Below are 17,704 nucleotides of genomic sequence, written 5' to 3' on the forward strand. Positions count from 1 at the left end.
ATGGATTTCAAAAAGCTTTTCAGGTGTTCGCCGGACTTGAACATACCTTTATCTTGGTATTGCTACCTGGGTAGAAGGTGGCCATGCTATTACAGAAAGGATCATCGCGAGGAAGTCCGGGGCATCAGAAAGATAAGCCCTGTATCTGGCAAAGCAATAGTAGACTCACTTTTGTTCCCCCTTTCTTTTCTGATTGAAATTTGATGATTATATGCTAGATAAAATATTAGCTCAGAATGAAAGATATTTGATGAAAAGTCATTTCAAAACTAGTCATCTTTCCTGCAAGGGTCCGCTTGAGCTCATTCCTGAACAAGAGGTAAGTGGTGTCTGATTCGAAGCGCAGTATAATTGGAAAGGGACACTTTGCAGAGAAGGTGATTATGTCACAGGAAGCTTGGGGAAAGATGAAGAATAGACTTGGCATAATAAGAAAACGGTCATGAAAATGGAACATGCATCAATGGAGGGACAAAAAGGAACACTAAGATTTGGGATCAAGTGATCTTTTCCTGTCTGTGATCAGACAGTCGGCTGCATGTCTCGCTGTCTTCGGGATCACAAGGGTAATTCTGGGGTGTTTGATAAGTAGACTATTGCCACAGTCAATACAAGACAGTAGTATTACCTACACTACTGTGCAGAGGTTTCTTGTGGGGATATTGTGGGGATCTGTTACATTCAGCCAAGCAGAGGAGCATGAATGTTATTTCTTTCAAAGGGTTTTTGAGTACATGAAGCCTAAAGTAAAGGATAGGCCTTGGGGCTTTCTACAAGAAATTTTATTTTATGTTATGTTAGTGCAGTTTTAGAAAGTGCAACACATACTTGTCAGTGTTTTGGCGCTATAGAGGGAGTGGGAAAGGTGCAGAGAACATCAGTGAGCATGCACAGAGAGGAATAAAATAAGGCATCTATAGTGTCATTATTTAAGTCATATTGAAGTGGAAGGTTTTAAGATGTTTCCAGAAGGTCAAAAGGTTTGAATCTTTATTGAGGGTACTGCAAAACCTGGTGACCGGGACCACAAAACTGTGGCCCCCATGCCTTTCTTGTTATGTTATGTTATGTTATGTTATGTCATGTTATTTGGCACTTATATAGTGCCTTATGTATCATTGGTATGACCTCAAAGCGCTGGTAGGTTGAATGCCCTCGGGAACGGCAGTTCAAGTCAGTAGAGAGAGAGGGCCTCATTACACGGTAGGCGGTAAACCATGGTGCTACTAGGACCATGGTTGCCGCCGGTACCATACTGGTACCACCATGGAGGAAAGGGGAATTACAACCCCATTCCAAGGTTGGCGGGGCGGTAATTCCCCCTTTCTCCATGGCCCTTCCCCATTCCAATTTTTGCCCCATAGGGCATAATGGGAATGGGGAAGGAGCTAATTACGGTACCGCAAATTGCGGTACCGTAATTAGCACCAAGGTCCCTTTGCGGATCCCAACTTTAACGGCTGGTCTACACCAGCCGTTAAGATTGGGTCCCGCAAAGGGACCTCGTAGTAAGGCAGTAAGGGTTAATGGTCACCGGTACCCTTACCGGTGACCGTTAACCCTTACCGCCTTCCGTGTAATGAGGTCCAGAGTGTTTTAGGCAATATGACCCGAGGAGGGGGGCCATTACTGGTTGGGTAATGCCCCAGGGCCATAGTTAGAAGCCCAAGTGAAGCAAGGGCTTTAACAGACCCCAGGGGCATTACCTGATTGGTAATGGCCCCCCTCCGAGGGTCATATTGCCATTAGTACCCCAGCACGTCAATCCTGGGGTACTAATTGCAATTTCTCTCGAGTCGAGAAACAACGCTGTGACCATTTCTCAACTAGGGAAAAAGAAAGCTAAAAGAATGGCCACCGAGGATCTGGAGAAGGGACTACATGTAGTGCCTTCTGCCCTTCCATGACAGCCATTCAGACGACTGGGTAAAAAAGTAAACAAATAAATGGCCCCCATGGAACGGGAGAAGGGACTACGTGTACCACAGGACCACGGAAGGAACCTCAGAGCCGTGGCGGTGAAGCAGAGGCTTCAGAGCCTTCTCTGCACAGTAACAGGCTTATTGACCCTCGCTGGGTACTCATTTCCAATATCTACGTTTAATACGTTGTCTGTCTTTGTTGGATCTTAAAGCTTGAGAGGCTTAATTTAGAGGCAAGCAGATAAGAGTTTCGGTATTGGAGACTTTTAAAGACCAGACACATTCTCTTAAGTATAGTCCTGTTTCTTATAGGAAGCCAAATGCAAAGGGTGCAATGCTGGTGTAATGTGAACACATTTTTTGTATTTCAGTAAGGTTCTGGCTGCAGCATTTTGTACTCTCTGCATGCATGAGCAAAGTCATGAAGGAACTGCTAAATAGATGCTGTTATTAAAAACAAGCCAAGAGAAGACTAAAGAACTCATTACAAGTACCTGGCGAGAGAAGGATGGAAAGGGGAGAATATGCTTTATTTTCCTGATCATAAAAAAACTTGACTTTGCAAAAGCCACTATTGGGCTGGTCAGTGTTAATTCATTGTCCACCATAATGACCAAGTTCTTGACTTCAGATGTTGGCTCTGTGCATTGCCCAAATGCATTTTCCCTGCACAATGGCGTCCAGGTATTGGGTTTCTCGTTCACCACAAGAAATGCAGTATAATCAGGGTTTAGTTTTAAGAAATTAAAATCCATCCCTCATCTGATAGCTATCAAACAGTCTCTGATCCTGACAGACACATTGGGCCTCATTACAGGTTTGGTGGTATCCAGCGGTAAATCTGGTGGGATACCACCAAACCGTAATAACATTACCTCCACTTGGTCTGATGCAATTACCAGCAGATTACAAGTGGTGGTAAGTGGGGGAATTCCCCATTCCATGGAGTCCCACTCCATGGTGGAATTGGTGGTATTACCAGCATTGGTAATACTGGTACCGATAATCAGGCTGTTTTTTGCAAGTGGGGTGCTGGGCCCACCGGTAAACTTGTAGTTTGCCAGTAGACATTAACAAGCCACGTTATTTCTGCACCGGCAAACCTGTAATGACCCTGCTTGTCATCTTTTTCATTGAGGTCGACCAGAATCTGGGTGTCATCTTCATAATTGAAGAAGTCAATGCCTGATTGGTGTAGGATCTCCATTAGAAGCTGAACATATAGATTTAAAAGGATGGGCTGCAAGGCCAAACCCTGTGATACCACAATTAAGTGGGAAGGGCTGGGAGAAGAATGGTCTTAGATGTATTTGTTGGGCCCCGTCTGTTAAGGTAGACTGACTCCATTTAATAGCATTGCCCTGAGTACCCAGATTGAAAAGCCTGTCAAGTACAATTGAATGGTCGACCATTGTGAACGCTGCTGACAGGTTGAACAGAATTAGAGGACTTGTGCAATCTTTATCTGTTTTCCCTCTTAGATGGTGAAGGACTAAGGTAGTAATAAGCACAGTGCTATGTACTGATCTGGGCATTATCTAATAATTCAGAATCTTCAACATGGTGTTGGATCCTTTCAAATTTTTTATAGGGAAAGTGGAGTTGCTAAGGGATCGAAAAAATTGCAACACCTGTAGGGCTCAAACATGTATTTTTAGTGGGGGTTTGATCACAGAGCATTTCCAAATGTCAGGAAAAGTCTCCTAAAGAAAGAGACTGCTCAAGGGCGAGTGGACTAAGTTCAAGGGCAGCTCTGGGAGGATGTATGTCGAGTGGAGGACCAGAGCATTTAGCAGAAGAAGAAAGTCGTAAACGCTGATAGCTTTCTAGATCAGAAAAGGAGTCACAAGTATTATTAACTTGTGTAATCTTTTCTGTATACTTAGGATGCAGAGAGCAGCTACAGGTATTAATGGTATTAGCGTGAAAGATTGCTTCCACTAGATTTAATCATTTTAAAGGTGAACTTTTCTTTTCTAGCTAAAATGCTCAGGATGCTGTTACTTTTCTTCTTCCTAAACATCATTGCTCTATTACAAAAGAATTGGACATTAAGCGACCATTTGCATTTTCCTTGGCAACCAGAAACTTTAAACTAATTGAAATGTAGTATGGCAAGCCGGCCAACAAATGGGTCCTAAGTGAAAAGCTCTTTTGAAAAAGATCTTTTCACTTAAAGACCGATTTGGAAAGCCCGCTCCGTGACCGTACGGAGCAGTCTTTATAAATCCAACTCTCATGCCCCTGCTGCACAAGAGTGCGCGCAGGGGCTGACAGGCCGGTCGGCCCCTGAAGCGCAGGACCAGGAGAATGGGTAAGTGTGTGGGTGCGTGTTGGTGTTTGTGCTGTGTATATGTATGTATGTGTTTTGGTTTGGGGAGTGGGAGGGTGAGGGGAGTGGGGGAGGGAGCTGGGGCTGAGTAATGGGGTTTGTGGGTGCATGTGTCTTGGTGTGTGTGTATGTATGTGTTTTGGTTTGGGGGATTTGAGGTGGGGTGGTGGGCGGTGAGGAGGAACAATAGGGCACTCACGGATTGAAACCCACAAATATTTGTTTTAAAAAGGACAACGCATTTTAAAGGTCTCAAGAGAAAAACACCTTTACAATGCCTGTTTTCCGATCAAAAGAAAAGCGGTCAATGTAAATAGGTCTTTTTCTCTTGAGATCTTTAAAAAAAAGATCTTTTCACATAGAACCTCCACATGTCATTTGCTGACAAGTAAGTGTACCATCAACCTAGTCAGAGACTGGAAAAGCGTTACTTGTTTGGAGTGAAGCTGATATTTGTACTGAGCACCAACAGATCATAAGTGAGGGGTCTCTTTACTCATGAGGTAAATACGGAGATTTACCAAGGTTTCTCATAAGGTCTGGTGTCCACAGCCTCTCCAAGCCCAGAGCTTCTTAAGACAGATGGCCATCGATTGACTCCAAGCAAATATGAAAGCAAGCAAAATAATGTTACCTCCCAGAAAACAAATATCAGCTGAATGGGAGATGGACCAACAGCTGCTTGTGCACGTACTGTTGACAGCGACACAAAAAGACAAAAACACCACCAGTTTTAGGAGACAATAAAAAACAATTGTACAGATACATTCATAATGGGAGTTGTAAGACAATATTAGAATGCAAATGGTAAAAGACTGAAGTGCATGGTTTTGTTTTATAACCTTTGGCTTTAGTGTTAGCTTTGGCATTGCTAGCATGAAGCTTGAAAGCGATATTTAAGGAGACACTTGCTTTGAAAGTTCCTGCAAATGAACCACACATCTATTGCTTCAATATAGCCCTGTCTTCTTCCTTTGTCACGTGTGTAGCAAATTACATGCAGTCCTGGTGCCACTACTGAGGGACACCTTGTGAATTCAGCCAATGAATTCCTCCCAGGCTAACAAAGAGGAGGGCCATTATTGATAGCATAAGCCTCTTTTCATTTGTTTACCAAAATACATCTGATTTACAGTCGGCTGAAGCTCTACGGTCATTGAGTGACCCGGATTTAGATGGTATAAGTCGTTACCAGCCAATGGCATGGAGAAAGTGTTGTCATCAGATAGTCTGCTATTTCCATTAAATCTGCCAATACAGAACCCTGTCTATTCTCGCTGTTCCAATATGTCCAATCCTTCTCTGTAGGGTGTTTCCCTGCGCTCATAGGCATTGGTTACCGGCAGTGGTTGCCTTACAACTCTATCTCAATGAACTTCAAAAAGACGTTTGCAAAAGTGGTGCGAGAGCTTTGTCTCAAAACCTGTCTGTATGTTTGAGATCCAGTAAGATAGGGTGGCAGTTATCAGGCTTTGACCGTGTCACTAGCCTGACACCATCAAGGATGAGGCAAGTCTGTGCATCTCTTTGTACATATCAAAAATAATCAGGATGAAAGATCCTACAAGCGGTTTGTCGTTCTGAATGTTGATTTTTATTTCAAAACAACATGGAACATTTTTGGTGACTCAATGGTTATTTTACAGTACTTTCGATAAGCACGAAAGTTTAGAGCACAACGAACAAGGGTGATTGAATTCAGGAATGCATCTCTGTGGACCCGCTTTAGTTGTCATCCACTTGGGATGTCATTGGCATAAAAAGTGAGGGAATTCAGTATTCACGTCAAACAATGTTCTTAGGGAAAAAAAAAGACGGAACAAAAATGTAAATTAGCTGATTGAATTGTTTAGGTCGGACCAGTATAAACTTTGTGTATGATTTCAACTTTTTGATGGACAACAATGTTCGCTAGTCATTTAAATCTTGTTTGACCAAACTGACTGATAATAATGGAAAATATGTACTTTCCTCCCCAGCCCTTTGTCATTTATGACATGAATTCCTTAATGATGGGAGAAAATCAGATCAAGTGCCAGCATCTCAGCCCTTTCCCGGAGCAGAATAAAGAAGTGGCCATCCGCATCTTCCAGCGATGCCAGTTCCGCTCAGTGGAGTCTGTGCGTGAGATCACCGAATTTGCCAAAAACATTCCCGGATTTGTGAACCTTGACCTCAATGACCAAGTAACTCTCCTGAAGTATGGGGTCCACGAGATCATCTTCACCATGCTGTCCTCCTTAATGAACAAAGACGGGTTCCTCATAGCCGACGGGAAAGGATTCATGACTAGGGAATTTCTAAAGAGCCTCCGGAAGCCATTTTCTGATTTCATGGAGCCCAAGTTTGAGTTTGCTGTGAAGTTCAATGCACTGGAACTGGATGACAGCGATCTAGCCATATTTGCATCTGTCATTATTCTTAGTGGAGGTAAGATACGCTCTTCCTAAAGTGTGGCATGATCGGTCCTCGTCCTTGTATGTGTTTTACTGCTTCTGCTGCCTGCTTATACCATAGGTCCTTGGGCGGAACACACAGCACATCTTTCGCCGGATCCCATCTTGTATTGCAAAAAGAAGAGCCCAGTTTCTAACACACCTCCGCTCAAAGCCCACCAGACGCATAATCATTTCAAGTGCCTTCAGCGCTCTCATCTAGGCATGCGCCTGCTTATTTGCCTTCATATACTTCTGCTAATAATAAGCAGAATAATAATAATTCTTGTGAAATTGTTGTTTGTGTGTATGTTTACATCTGCGTCACTGCTATTGTAGCTTATCGTTACAGGTTAAGTATTATGGTTACACTTCTGCCTTCTCTTTTTGAGCATTCACCATTAGGGGTGGACTGGGAACCAAAAGTGGCCCTGGAAATAATTTTCAAAGTGGCCCATATTACACATTTTTAACAAGCCCCACACTTGTCCTATGGAAAAATGTGGAAATACCCCCACAAAAGAGGCCCAGGGTGCAGAGGCCTTCTGGGAAATCTCCAGAGTTCCCTAAAGGCCAGTCCACCCCTGTTCACCCCCCCCCCACAGCAACCATTCCTGTTACTTGTAATAGTACTCATAAAATACTGCGTCAGCACAATTGGTTTCAGTCTCTCCCTCTCTCTCTCTTCCCCTCTATATCTCCCTCTCATTCCCCCTCTCTCTCTTCCCCTTCCTCTCTCACCCTCTCAATCTCCCCCTTTCTCTCTCTTTCTCTCTCTACTCCTGCCTCTCTGTCCTCCCTCTCTCTCTCGTTCTCTCTCTCTCCCCTCTCGCTCCTGTGCTCCTTCTCCCAGCCTCCCTCGCTCTAGATCGCCCTAATCACTTTTCCTCATTCTGTCTCCCACACACGATTCTATCAGTACTCCCTTCTCTCTCTCCAGGCCAAGTTCCAGCTCGAGCCCTCACGTAACCTGCTTCTTTTTCCCTTCCTCGCTCGCCTTTACCCAGTCCCATTCACCCCCCCCCTTACTTCGTATGGCTTCTTCTGCCCGTGCACATTCTGTTGCTGCAACCCTCTCCCACTCCTAGGTGTTCTGACCACACACGCGATATCTAGACCCTACCGTTCTACCATCAACCAGCTCTGCTTCTCGCATACTCAGAGATGCTTTTAGGAGCAGCTAAAGCCATACTATAAACGCAGTCACGAGACACCGATCACACAATGAGAATCCAACATTAACGGTTGCACGTGTTTCTGGTGATCACTTGATTTTGATTTCGATGCATATGGTTGTACGTTAGCACCACCGTGTGGCCAGATCGATGCTTCAGAAAGGGTAGGGATGTTGGGAAACAGAATCCCAAGTTCAGAAAGGGTAGGGATGTTGGCAAGCAGAATCTCAAGTGGCAATGTTTGGCATTTGAAACTAGCAGACCATTAAACAAATAGTGCACTAATTGCTACTGATCAGGGGCGTCGAGTACACGGGTGCTCTGGGCCCACACCCCACCCCCTGGAAAGGCCATCTGCCTAAAGGTCCCTATAGCTTAAATGGGACTGTTATTTTTCCGGGCACCGGCACACCCCCGGGAATATCTGAAGTCCGTCCCCCTGCTACTGTTGGCAAAGACATATGTCAGCTACAGATCTGGGCTCAGGGTTATCCCCTAAAGGACTGTGTTTAAAGCTATTGTTGAGTGTCTGCCTGCTTCGAACAGGCCGTCAGCCATCTTTAAATTTAAAGTTAGTCATTTTGGTTCTACCACGTTTCAATTATCTATATCACTTCTTTTGGTGGATGAAACAACGTTTCAAACGATCCTGTCGGTTTGTCTCAGGAACAGGTATTGACCTTTTTACCCTATGTTTAAAATGGCCTGCATACAGGTATCATATATGGTACCTCCATGGGAATGCTCATCTTGCTCTGTCTCCGCCATGACACACTTCCTTAGTTAAAGAAAACAGTATCCAAGTCACTTCAAGTCAGTTAGTTAAATGTTGTGTTACCAGGTTACAATTAACCCTACACAACAAAACAACAATCATTAAAGAGCATAACACAGGGGTGTGCAACTTGCAGCTCACCAGATGTGTTGGACTACAACTCCGAAGATCACTCACCAATGACAACGCTGAGTAGACCTAATGAGAGTTGTAGTCCAAAACATCTGGAGAGCCAAAGGTTGCAGACCCTTGGATCATCATAGAAAACATCTAGAAAAGCAATGAACTAGTAAGACTTTGTTAACATTCCTACAACATGTGATTAAATAGCATGACATATACAGCCCTCCTCACAGCAACCATCCATATATATTTTTGAGATCCCTAATCCATATTGCACGACCCCTCATAAAAAAAAAACGGTATAGCTCTAGGAAACGTATCACAAGGATTGGATAATTCAACTCAAAACAAGCAGGGAAACTGGACCCGTTCCCTGTCCCGCCTCCCACTTAGCTCCCAAAAATGCTCGCACTCGGCACACAGACAGGTGGGTAACATGAGATAATCCAAAAATATTGGGTCACCAACAGAAGATATGCCTAGATTGCTGTGGGCCAAGGAAACTAAAGTCAAAGCCAACAATGACCCCAATCCTCACACAGACGATGATGCACCATGACCCAATTCAAGTTGCGTAATAAAAACACCCAACACCACGACCACATTTCGACATAAATACGTTCCTCATACCAAGGTTGTGCACATGCAGCCCGCCTTAACATGCTAGAATATATGTCCTTCAGTATTGCAAGAACAGGGAAAGTAAACATTATTTTGAAGTCTCCAAAAGCCTCGGAAGACCATTATCCCAAGAAATCGTAATCGAGGAAAGGACAGCCAAACAAAACTAAGCTCATTAAACAGGGTGCCGACAAGTTACTGAGAAAACATATTCAAATCTATAGAAAATTCCTAACCAAACCTCACCTCCTATAGCAAAACATCTTGTACACACGCCGGATACACAGTGAAGGCAGGCGCATCCGGCTGATGCTCTGGCCGGCTCATACTACTGCTGCTGCGAAATAGATCCTTAGCACACTTACAGGATGATGTCCATTAGTAAGGCTGTGAACAACCGCAAAACAGGGCATCAGCAGATTGCTTAAACTTCTCATGTGGCTTTTTGATAATGATTGTTACTTTTGGTACAAAAATGTAATGAATAGGTAAATATATCAAGCACATAGTAAGTTAATAAAAAATAATCACATTTTCTGCTGCAATTCTGGACACATTTTCTTAACACAGTAAAATTCTTCTTTTGTGTGACATTCTTAATTATTATATCCAATACTGGATATAAATTCGTATGTAACCAGCTGCACGGTAGTTAGCATGCTGTGTGCATTTGTGAACTTTATACAACATGGCCACCAGCATGGAAGAGCTCAGACCTCAAAGAGTTCCCCTATAGACAACATTTGGGCAGAGATAGGCAGGAATGGGTGGGATTAGCCATAGGGAATAGCATAGCTACAGGCAGGGAACGGGAGGGCTCATAGTCAGACAATACCATATCCCTCCTCAAATGTCAACCATCTGTGCCCCTCGTCAGAAACCAGAGTCCTCCCTAGGTATACATGAAGCCAGGGGCGTTGCTAGGGGGGGGCTAAGGGGGCTATAGCCCCTGATCTTTTGGTTGTAGCCCCGGATAGAATCTCAGGAGCTACAGCCAAAAGACTAGCTAGCCCCCAGTCCCAACAGTTCCGACATCAGCTTAGCCCCGGGTCTTTTCCAGACCTAGCAACTCCCCTGCATGAAGCTGTATTTGAACACAATAGTTTGGGCTTGATAGGTGTCACAGGTGACACCTGGTAGCCCAGACTAAAAATCAAGGCATTGCTTTAAAATCTACGGATCTATTAATAACAATTTATATGCCCTTTTTCTGATGCGTGGTATTTTTGTCTGCCTCACTATTGATCTTTCTGCTCCCCAGCCATTATCATTCTAATTATATGAACACCTCTGCACCACATTCTGCCTCCATCTATCCTCTTCATCCAGCATTTCTGCATCTCAAAGATTCTCGGGACCTTCATTTTAAGAACAGGACTTTGTGATGCAGAAAATGTTTCTTCCTTTACCCTAAGGTTATGAGACCTCCCGACTCCAGCTATAAATCCTAATTTGCTGGACGCATCATGTGTTTGATGGTAATGGGGCTTTCATGCCCACTGTGGGGGCGGACATGGCCTTTAACGGCCCGCCAGCACAAGCCATGGTAGGCCCAAGTGAAGTGAGGGGTGCGGGTCATTAATGTCCATGTCCGCCTCCTCCAACGGGCATGACAGCCATACGCACCACGGAGTTCATCCAGGGTGTGAATGGCTTTCATTATTTACTCGGGAGATTTGCGCTGCTTGCGCAGTGATCTCCAGAGGAAAAAAAAAGAAAATAGATGGCTGCCACCATATGGAAAAGGGACTAAGTTACTTTTTCTTTTCCATGGTGGCCAGACAGGAGGAGCTGCGGGACCGGAGCACAAAGCTCAAGTCCTCAGCAGGTGAGTGGGGAAGGAGGGCAGGTGGGGAAGAGGTTGGATTGTTTTGGGGAATGGAGAAGTGGGGAGACAACACAGAGAGGCTCCCTGTTGCCTCCTCACGTTAATTTTTTTTTTTAAATGGCTCCACCCTGGGAAGGGCTTCTGGGGCTGGAACAGCGGGTGGCGATTATGTATTCTTGCCTGCTGTTCCAGCCACCTGATTGGCTAATGGTCCTTCGCCAGGTGTGAATGGTAATTCTTTGCCGCAGGAATGATTGTTCACGAAAGTCAGGGTTTGGAGCTATTCCCACTGAAGGTACTCAAAAGCAATATGGCTAGAGGTAAAGTCCTAGGGCAGATTTTAGCCTAAATACCGCTAACTTTTAAACTCCACTCAAGACTCAAAATACAAGACTGACAGAGGTGGTATTTACTGGTGCTGATAGTTCTGCAAAAAATCTACCAAAACCCCTTGTGACCTCCTAAACCCCTTTCACATTAGTGCGGTAGTGGAATGGTGCAGTGGAATACCTTGTTGCAATATTCACTCCATGAAATAGGAGAATGTTATAACACCTTCGGATTTATTTTACCACCCAGTTTTGCCCTTGTATATGGAAGCAATTGTTACTTCTAGGTTTCATCCTTAAGTTTCAGCACTAAAATATTTTGAATATCTTGAAAAAGAAAATCAGCTAGACGTCCAATAGGTAAATGGCACACGTGGTTCAGGATCACAGCGCATGGCTTAAGTGCTCACCTCTAGCAAAGGGCATGTGTGTACTAGTTCGTATCACATTGGTGCTGACTCATCTTTCATCCTTTTGAGGACACTAAATGGAATACCATTACATTGGGTAATAATAACAGACATTTATACAGTGCTTAGAAATGACATGATCTGGCATTAAGTGCTATATTAAAAGCTGCTTTTATATTTTACCAGGTCAGGAGGTAAGCATGAATCCCTTATTCTACATACTATTTTTAATGACTAGAACAAAACATGTTCTCAGACTCTGAACACACCTCTTTTGCTTGTGTCTTTTCTATACACGGGTAAGGGCATACCTCTGGCAGGAACAGCCCTTACTCTCCTGAGAGTGGTTGAGGATGCACTCAATGAAAGTCAAAGCGTCGGTAGAATCTGATACTTTTTAAGATACTCATTCCTTTCATTAGGTGTTTTGCAGAAACTTTAACTCAATGTAATAATGCAAAATAACTTTTTTGGCATGCAAAGCTGCAAATATGCACTACAACAACATGATCTTGTATGGGAGCCAAATATACTTCAAACAAATGCAGTACCTCCAAGAAGACAGAATGTGAGCAAGGGCACCCTGAGGACTTCCCTTATTACAGTCAAGGAGAACTTGATACTTGTACTTTTTTTGTTTGGTTTGTAAAAGTTGGGGTTGTTTGAGAGTTCTCTCCAGAGTTGATCCCAGAGGCTTAATACATAATACCCAGATGGAAGTCATATGTTAAGTTAGTGCTTCCTGGCCTCCTTTGTTTGTTTTAAATGTGTGTTGCATTAGAAATTCATTGTGACGTGGAGGCAAAGCCATCAAATTCCTATTGTAAAAACCACACTGGGGGAGCAGTCTGCCTGAGATGTGGCTCAGACAAATGTCGCTTTCAACCAACCGTGTACATTACTGCTGTCTCCTACGGGGGAAGGAGCTTTACCCACTTTTTTATTTAGAAACTGATTTCAACCATGGATGGAGCTATGTTTAATGCATATGTTCATAAGGTTGTGGGGAATACTTGATGTGTATTTAAGTATTATTGTCCAAGGAACGTTAGTTGCCCACAAGCTTGACTTATTGGCCAGAATCAAGTCCGATAAGGAGGGCTGAGGGTCTCATAAGAGGCTGTATTGCCTGCTGATGCGGGCAATAATGCGATTTGCACCCATCCAGGTGTTAGGCGGCCAGTATGGAGCTCAAAGGCTCTCTGAAATGTCCCCCCTTTTTATGACACCACCCCCATGACATGGAAAGTGGGAATGGACTTGGCTGCCGAGAGGCTGCTGCTGGGTAGCCGGGGCAGTAAAGTCCTTTCTTGCTGTTTAGGGTGTGAAGGTGGTGACCCAGGGCAACTGGGAAGAAGGTGGAGGGGCAGCGGCAGTGAGGGGGGAAGGAGTGGTGAGCGAGGACCTCAACATGGGCAGAGATAAGTATTGGGTGAGCCGGGGTTAGGAGTGGGCAAGGAATTTGGTGAGGGAGCAAGGGAAGGAGTGGGTGGTAGGTCGAATGTTGCAATCCCAAAAGGCAACGGGATCGATGGATACCTATACAAATGTTGCCAGAAGCCCTGACTTCTGATTGGCTGTCAAAAATCCAACGTTCAAACGAGGCTGCTAATAGCAATTGACATCATACAACATTTCTGAGAAGAATTCCATGATGGATCTGAAACGAAGGTGCAGAAGGTGTATAATGCCATGACGGCAGATTGTGTACAATTCCTAATCCTCTTCCCTACTACTCACTACGTGTAACTACTGGGCTAGTCAGCTTCAGCCCTGCGGCACACAGATCCATGAGCACTTGGAGACCAGGAAAATATCAACGGTCTATGATGTAAATCCAAAACACATAACACATCATACCACTACATTCAACAACAGGCACTGCAAAAATCCTCCCATGACTATGGCATGCTCTAGTGAGACTGTTTCTTGTAATTCCTAGAAAGGACATGCCAGAAGGAAACATGAAAGAAAACATTCCAGGAATGAAAAGGCAGATAGGCCTTCAGCCCCATTCCTTTCTTTTTCCATAATGCGGCCTTCGTTTTTCCTCAAATCATCTGGGTTTTGTATAGGACATCCTTAAAGTCTATGGGCCTCATTATAACCCTGGTGGTAGCTGTGCCTGTAAAGCAGGCGGAGTTGCATTTTTTCCGGCACCCGTCAATGAGGAATTACTGGGTAATTCTGACATTGCCGGAACCGGTAATTCCTGCTTTGCCAGGTGCCAGTGCCTGTCAGTGCCGTTATAAACGATGCCTGTGCATCCTACATGCTGTGCTCGTGGATGCCGCTCTGATTGCCAGGCCAGACCTGGCGGGCTGACAGGCGCTCGCGAGCACAGCTTGTAGTATGATGGTCTGGGAACTACGGTACTAGCATGCTTACCGGTACCGTAGTTCCCGGACCGCCATGCTTATAATGAGGCCCTATGTGTTACAATGGATGTATCAGGATACATTTTCCAAGTCTAGTGTTTTAATAAAATGCCAAAGAGAGAGAGCCAATCTCAAGATTGATAGTTTGCTGTCCAATATGGCATCTAAGGGCGGAGCCACTTCCTATTCTTCTGAACTTCTCATTTGTCATTGTCTTGCCCTTCAGGAGGTTTGGGAATTGGCATCTCCTAGATCAGGGAATTAAAGCTTGATCAACATTCTATCTCTGTCCACTCTGGAACCTGCCCTTTGCCACTATACTGTATCTCTTCCTCCTCCACTGCTGGCATCTACCAAGTTGAAGGCTGATTCACACTGTATTCAGGGTAGCCATCATTGTCTCTCGGGTATCCATGGCGATTAAAGCATGTATACTTGATCGGTGCTCAGGATAGCATTTTGCATTTGTTCATCCCAACAAACTAGGAGTTATTTTACTCATTTGCATTCCGAGTTTTATAGTTCCATGGGAATTGTGTCTACTGGTTGGTTTGAAGAGAGCTAACGGGTGCATACATCAAGATCATCGAATTTGAGGTGGACATGATTCATGAAATAACCCCAATGCTTGTCAGAGGGACATGTTCTGATATCTATAGTTGTCCTGCATGTCTATTTCCAAGTTACAAGTTACTCAAGTGACAAGAAAGGTTTGTAATCCAAACACAGAATCAATTCACAGTTCCTCAATGTGACCTGGAGCTGGTTACATAAGTCTTCACCAATGCCCGGGCTCCACAACTGGTAGTAAGTTGGAATGTTGCAATGTTGCTTGCATCTGTACTTCTGAGATTGGCTTGTCTATTCTGAGTCTTAGGGCCTCATTACAACTCCGGCGGTAGCCGTGCTGGTAAAAACGGCAAGCTGCCGCCGGAGTTGTGGTTTTTTTCCCGGTGCTTGGCTTTAGGGAATCACTGGCGCATTACAGCGCCGGAAAACTCAACTCCCCATTCCCATTCCAGTCTCATAGGAGTCAATGGGAATGGGGAGGACGGAAGCACCGGTACTGTGTGCAACAGTGCCAGTGCTTCCATCAAAGTCTGTGAGCGGCTGCCGTCCCGCCCGCCAGGTTTAACCTGGCAGGCGGGACGGCAGCCGCTCACAGAATTCAGAGTGTGCTGGTCCGGTAACAACAGTGCCGGTATGCTTACCGGCACCGTTGTTACTGGACCGGCACACTCGTAATGAGGCCCTTAGTCTTAGATTCAAGCAGAGTGAGTGTGTTAGACGGTCAGTAGTGCTTTGGCGGTGTGCGAATGGATATGGACTCTCAGCAATTCAATGAATTAACACTTGGAGATGTTCTGCTCCGTGGATGAAGGGGCATGGATGCATAATGACATGTGTATTTGTATTTAATTGGGACAGACTACACAAAGGGTTTTTATAAATATGTCATGGCTCATCTGAGACACTTCAATGGGGCATACAGTAAGTAGTCCCAGTGGCTGCACTTATTTGCAAATGAAAAACGTCTTTACAACGTTGGCTAAATTATTCAATTGTCTTTTAATGTAACCATAGATCATCATCATGAGAATGTATCAGCACATTTATTTATTTTTTAAATCAAGGATCACATTGTATAATTGACATGATTCTCCTGTGGCAGGTAAAACATGTTTCGGGGTGAGCTCTTATGTCAATTGCATTATCGTAAGATCCTGAAAAATAGCTTTCCTTTACTAAACTATATATAGTCCTAATTGTTGAACTTAACTACTAATACAAACAAAGGATTACGCTTGTGCAAAATACCTTCCGTACTGATGAATCAGACACAAATCATTATGGATGCCTGTTCTGTGAACTGCAACAGAGAATCCGATCAATTTAAAATGACTAGGAGCAAGTGCAAGAGGAGGGGAACACCCTACTGCCCTGTATCTGCCTCTTTAAGATCATATAGCTATCATAGCCCATCACAAGCATGAACATTGCTGGGGACATCGCTATAACTTGTACCATTCATCATGTGGGTAGAAAATATACTAGTGCACAGTATCATGGTTTGTGATTGCACAGGCCACACATATAAAAACAATGAACCTGCATCTGAAATAATATAAAAACAACTGCAAATGTTTTCCCAAAACCTAAACAAAGGAATACCAGGACATATAATAATGCGAAAAAATAATGATTGTACAAAGAGGTTATAGAAGGTTATAGACCAATGCAATAATGAACAAAAACACGATGAAATTAAGCTTTTTAAGATTTTACCAGTCATCCAGAGCAATGAAAAAAATGTGTTTCATTTTTTGGAAAAAGAAAAATATAAAGAAATAAGAACATGTAACTGAAGGAAAATAACACAAACTAAGTAACAAAGTAAAACCAAAAGTCCACATTCCCCTCAGCTTCTCAGTCTCTGGGTGTTTGCTCTCCTGCTTCTGATCTTCTCTGGTCTAGCTTTCTGTGGAAAGGGCCGCAGCTTTCATTCTGAAACTGAGAGACGTTTTGCAGTTTGTTCACATGTTAGCATTGATGGCAAAGGTTGGCATCACTCTCGTTTACATGTCTCAGTCCCCCTCCCCTCCCCCAGCATGACTAGGGAAGATCACAGTGCTCCCAGCTGGTCTCTACAAGGTGTTTTAGGTCAACCCCAATGTTTCCTGTGGAGATGCATGCTTGCGTGTGGAGGTATCAGAGATTCTCGTGATTTGGACTCCCAAAGTAACTGGTACAAAAGCGCTGGCCCTGTTGCTTTAGTAGACTTGCAGTTCAGATGAGTATAATGCCCCATCCTGACAATGCTGCAAAACGGCATGGTCGCTAACTGGATCCAGTGCTCATTGGGGCCAACAAGGTCTGACACAAAGAGCAGTAAATGTTCTACGTAATTGATCATCAAACCAGGGCTAAAAGAGGGCGGGTTGGAGATGAACAGAAGCTCTTTCAGGCCACGATGCTGCCAAGATAGGGTCATGTGCCATCCACTGCCTGTATTGTAACCAACAGCAGTGGTTGCTTCCAGAAATAAGTGCATAAATGTGATACCGCTTAGATTGTGGATCGTGGGGCAGGACTCTCAACAGGACAGAGAGCATCGTATGGTTGTCCTGTTCCATAAAATTGAAATTCAGGGCAGAGCATCCGCATCCTCTCTTTCCAATCCGGCTACATTGTAGCCTCATTTTTGCCCAGAAAATATACTGCCCTACGCAGAACTCACTGGGTACCAATTTGAGGCTTTTTCTTGGCACAGCGCTTAACTAAAGTCATTGAGAAAGCAGTTCCTGTTATTACTCACTGGATCAGCAGGAAGGTGTGAAGTCTAGCGTGACAAACGCACGCATTCATTGATTACACA

At 44.1% G+C, this 17,704-nt stretch overlaps 1 protein-coding gene across 1 annotated transcript in view; it reads left to right on the forward strand.

Annotated features, from left to right (window-relative positions):
• Window positions 1-17,704, forward strand: part of PPARG (peroxisome proliferator activated receptor gamma) — a 370,714-nt gene that overhangs the window by 306,326 nt on the left and 46,684 nt on the right. Inside the window, exon 6 of the mRNA XM_069643932.1 lies at window positions 6,234-6,684. Within this exon, the coding sequence (XP_069500033.1) occupies window positions 6,234-6,684 (451 nt within the window). The remainder of the gene's footprint in view (window positions 1-6,233; window positions 6,685-17,704) is intronic.

The sequence above is a fragment of the Ambystoma mexicanum genome, chromosome 2p (assembly GCF_040938575.1).
Source record: "Ambystoma mexicanum isolate Mex_15411 chromosome 2p, UKY_AmexF1_1, whole genome shotgun sequence".
NCBI lineage: Eukaryota > Metazoa > Chordata > Amphibia > Caudata > Ambystomatidae > Ambystoma > Ambystoma mexicanum.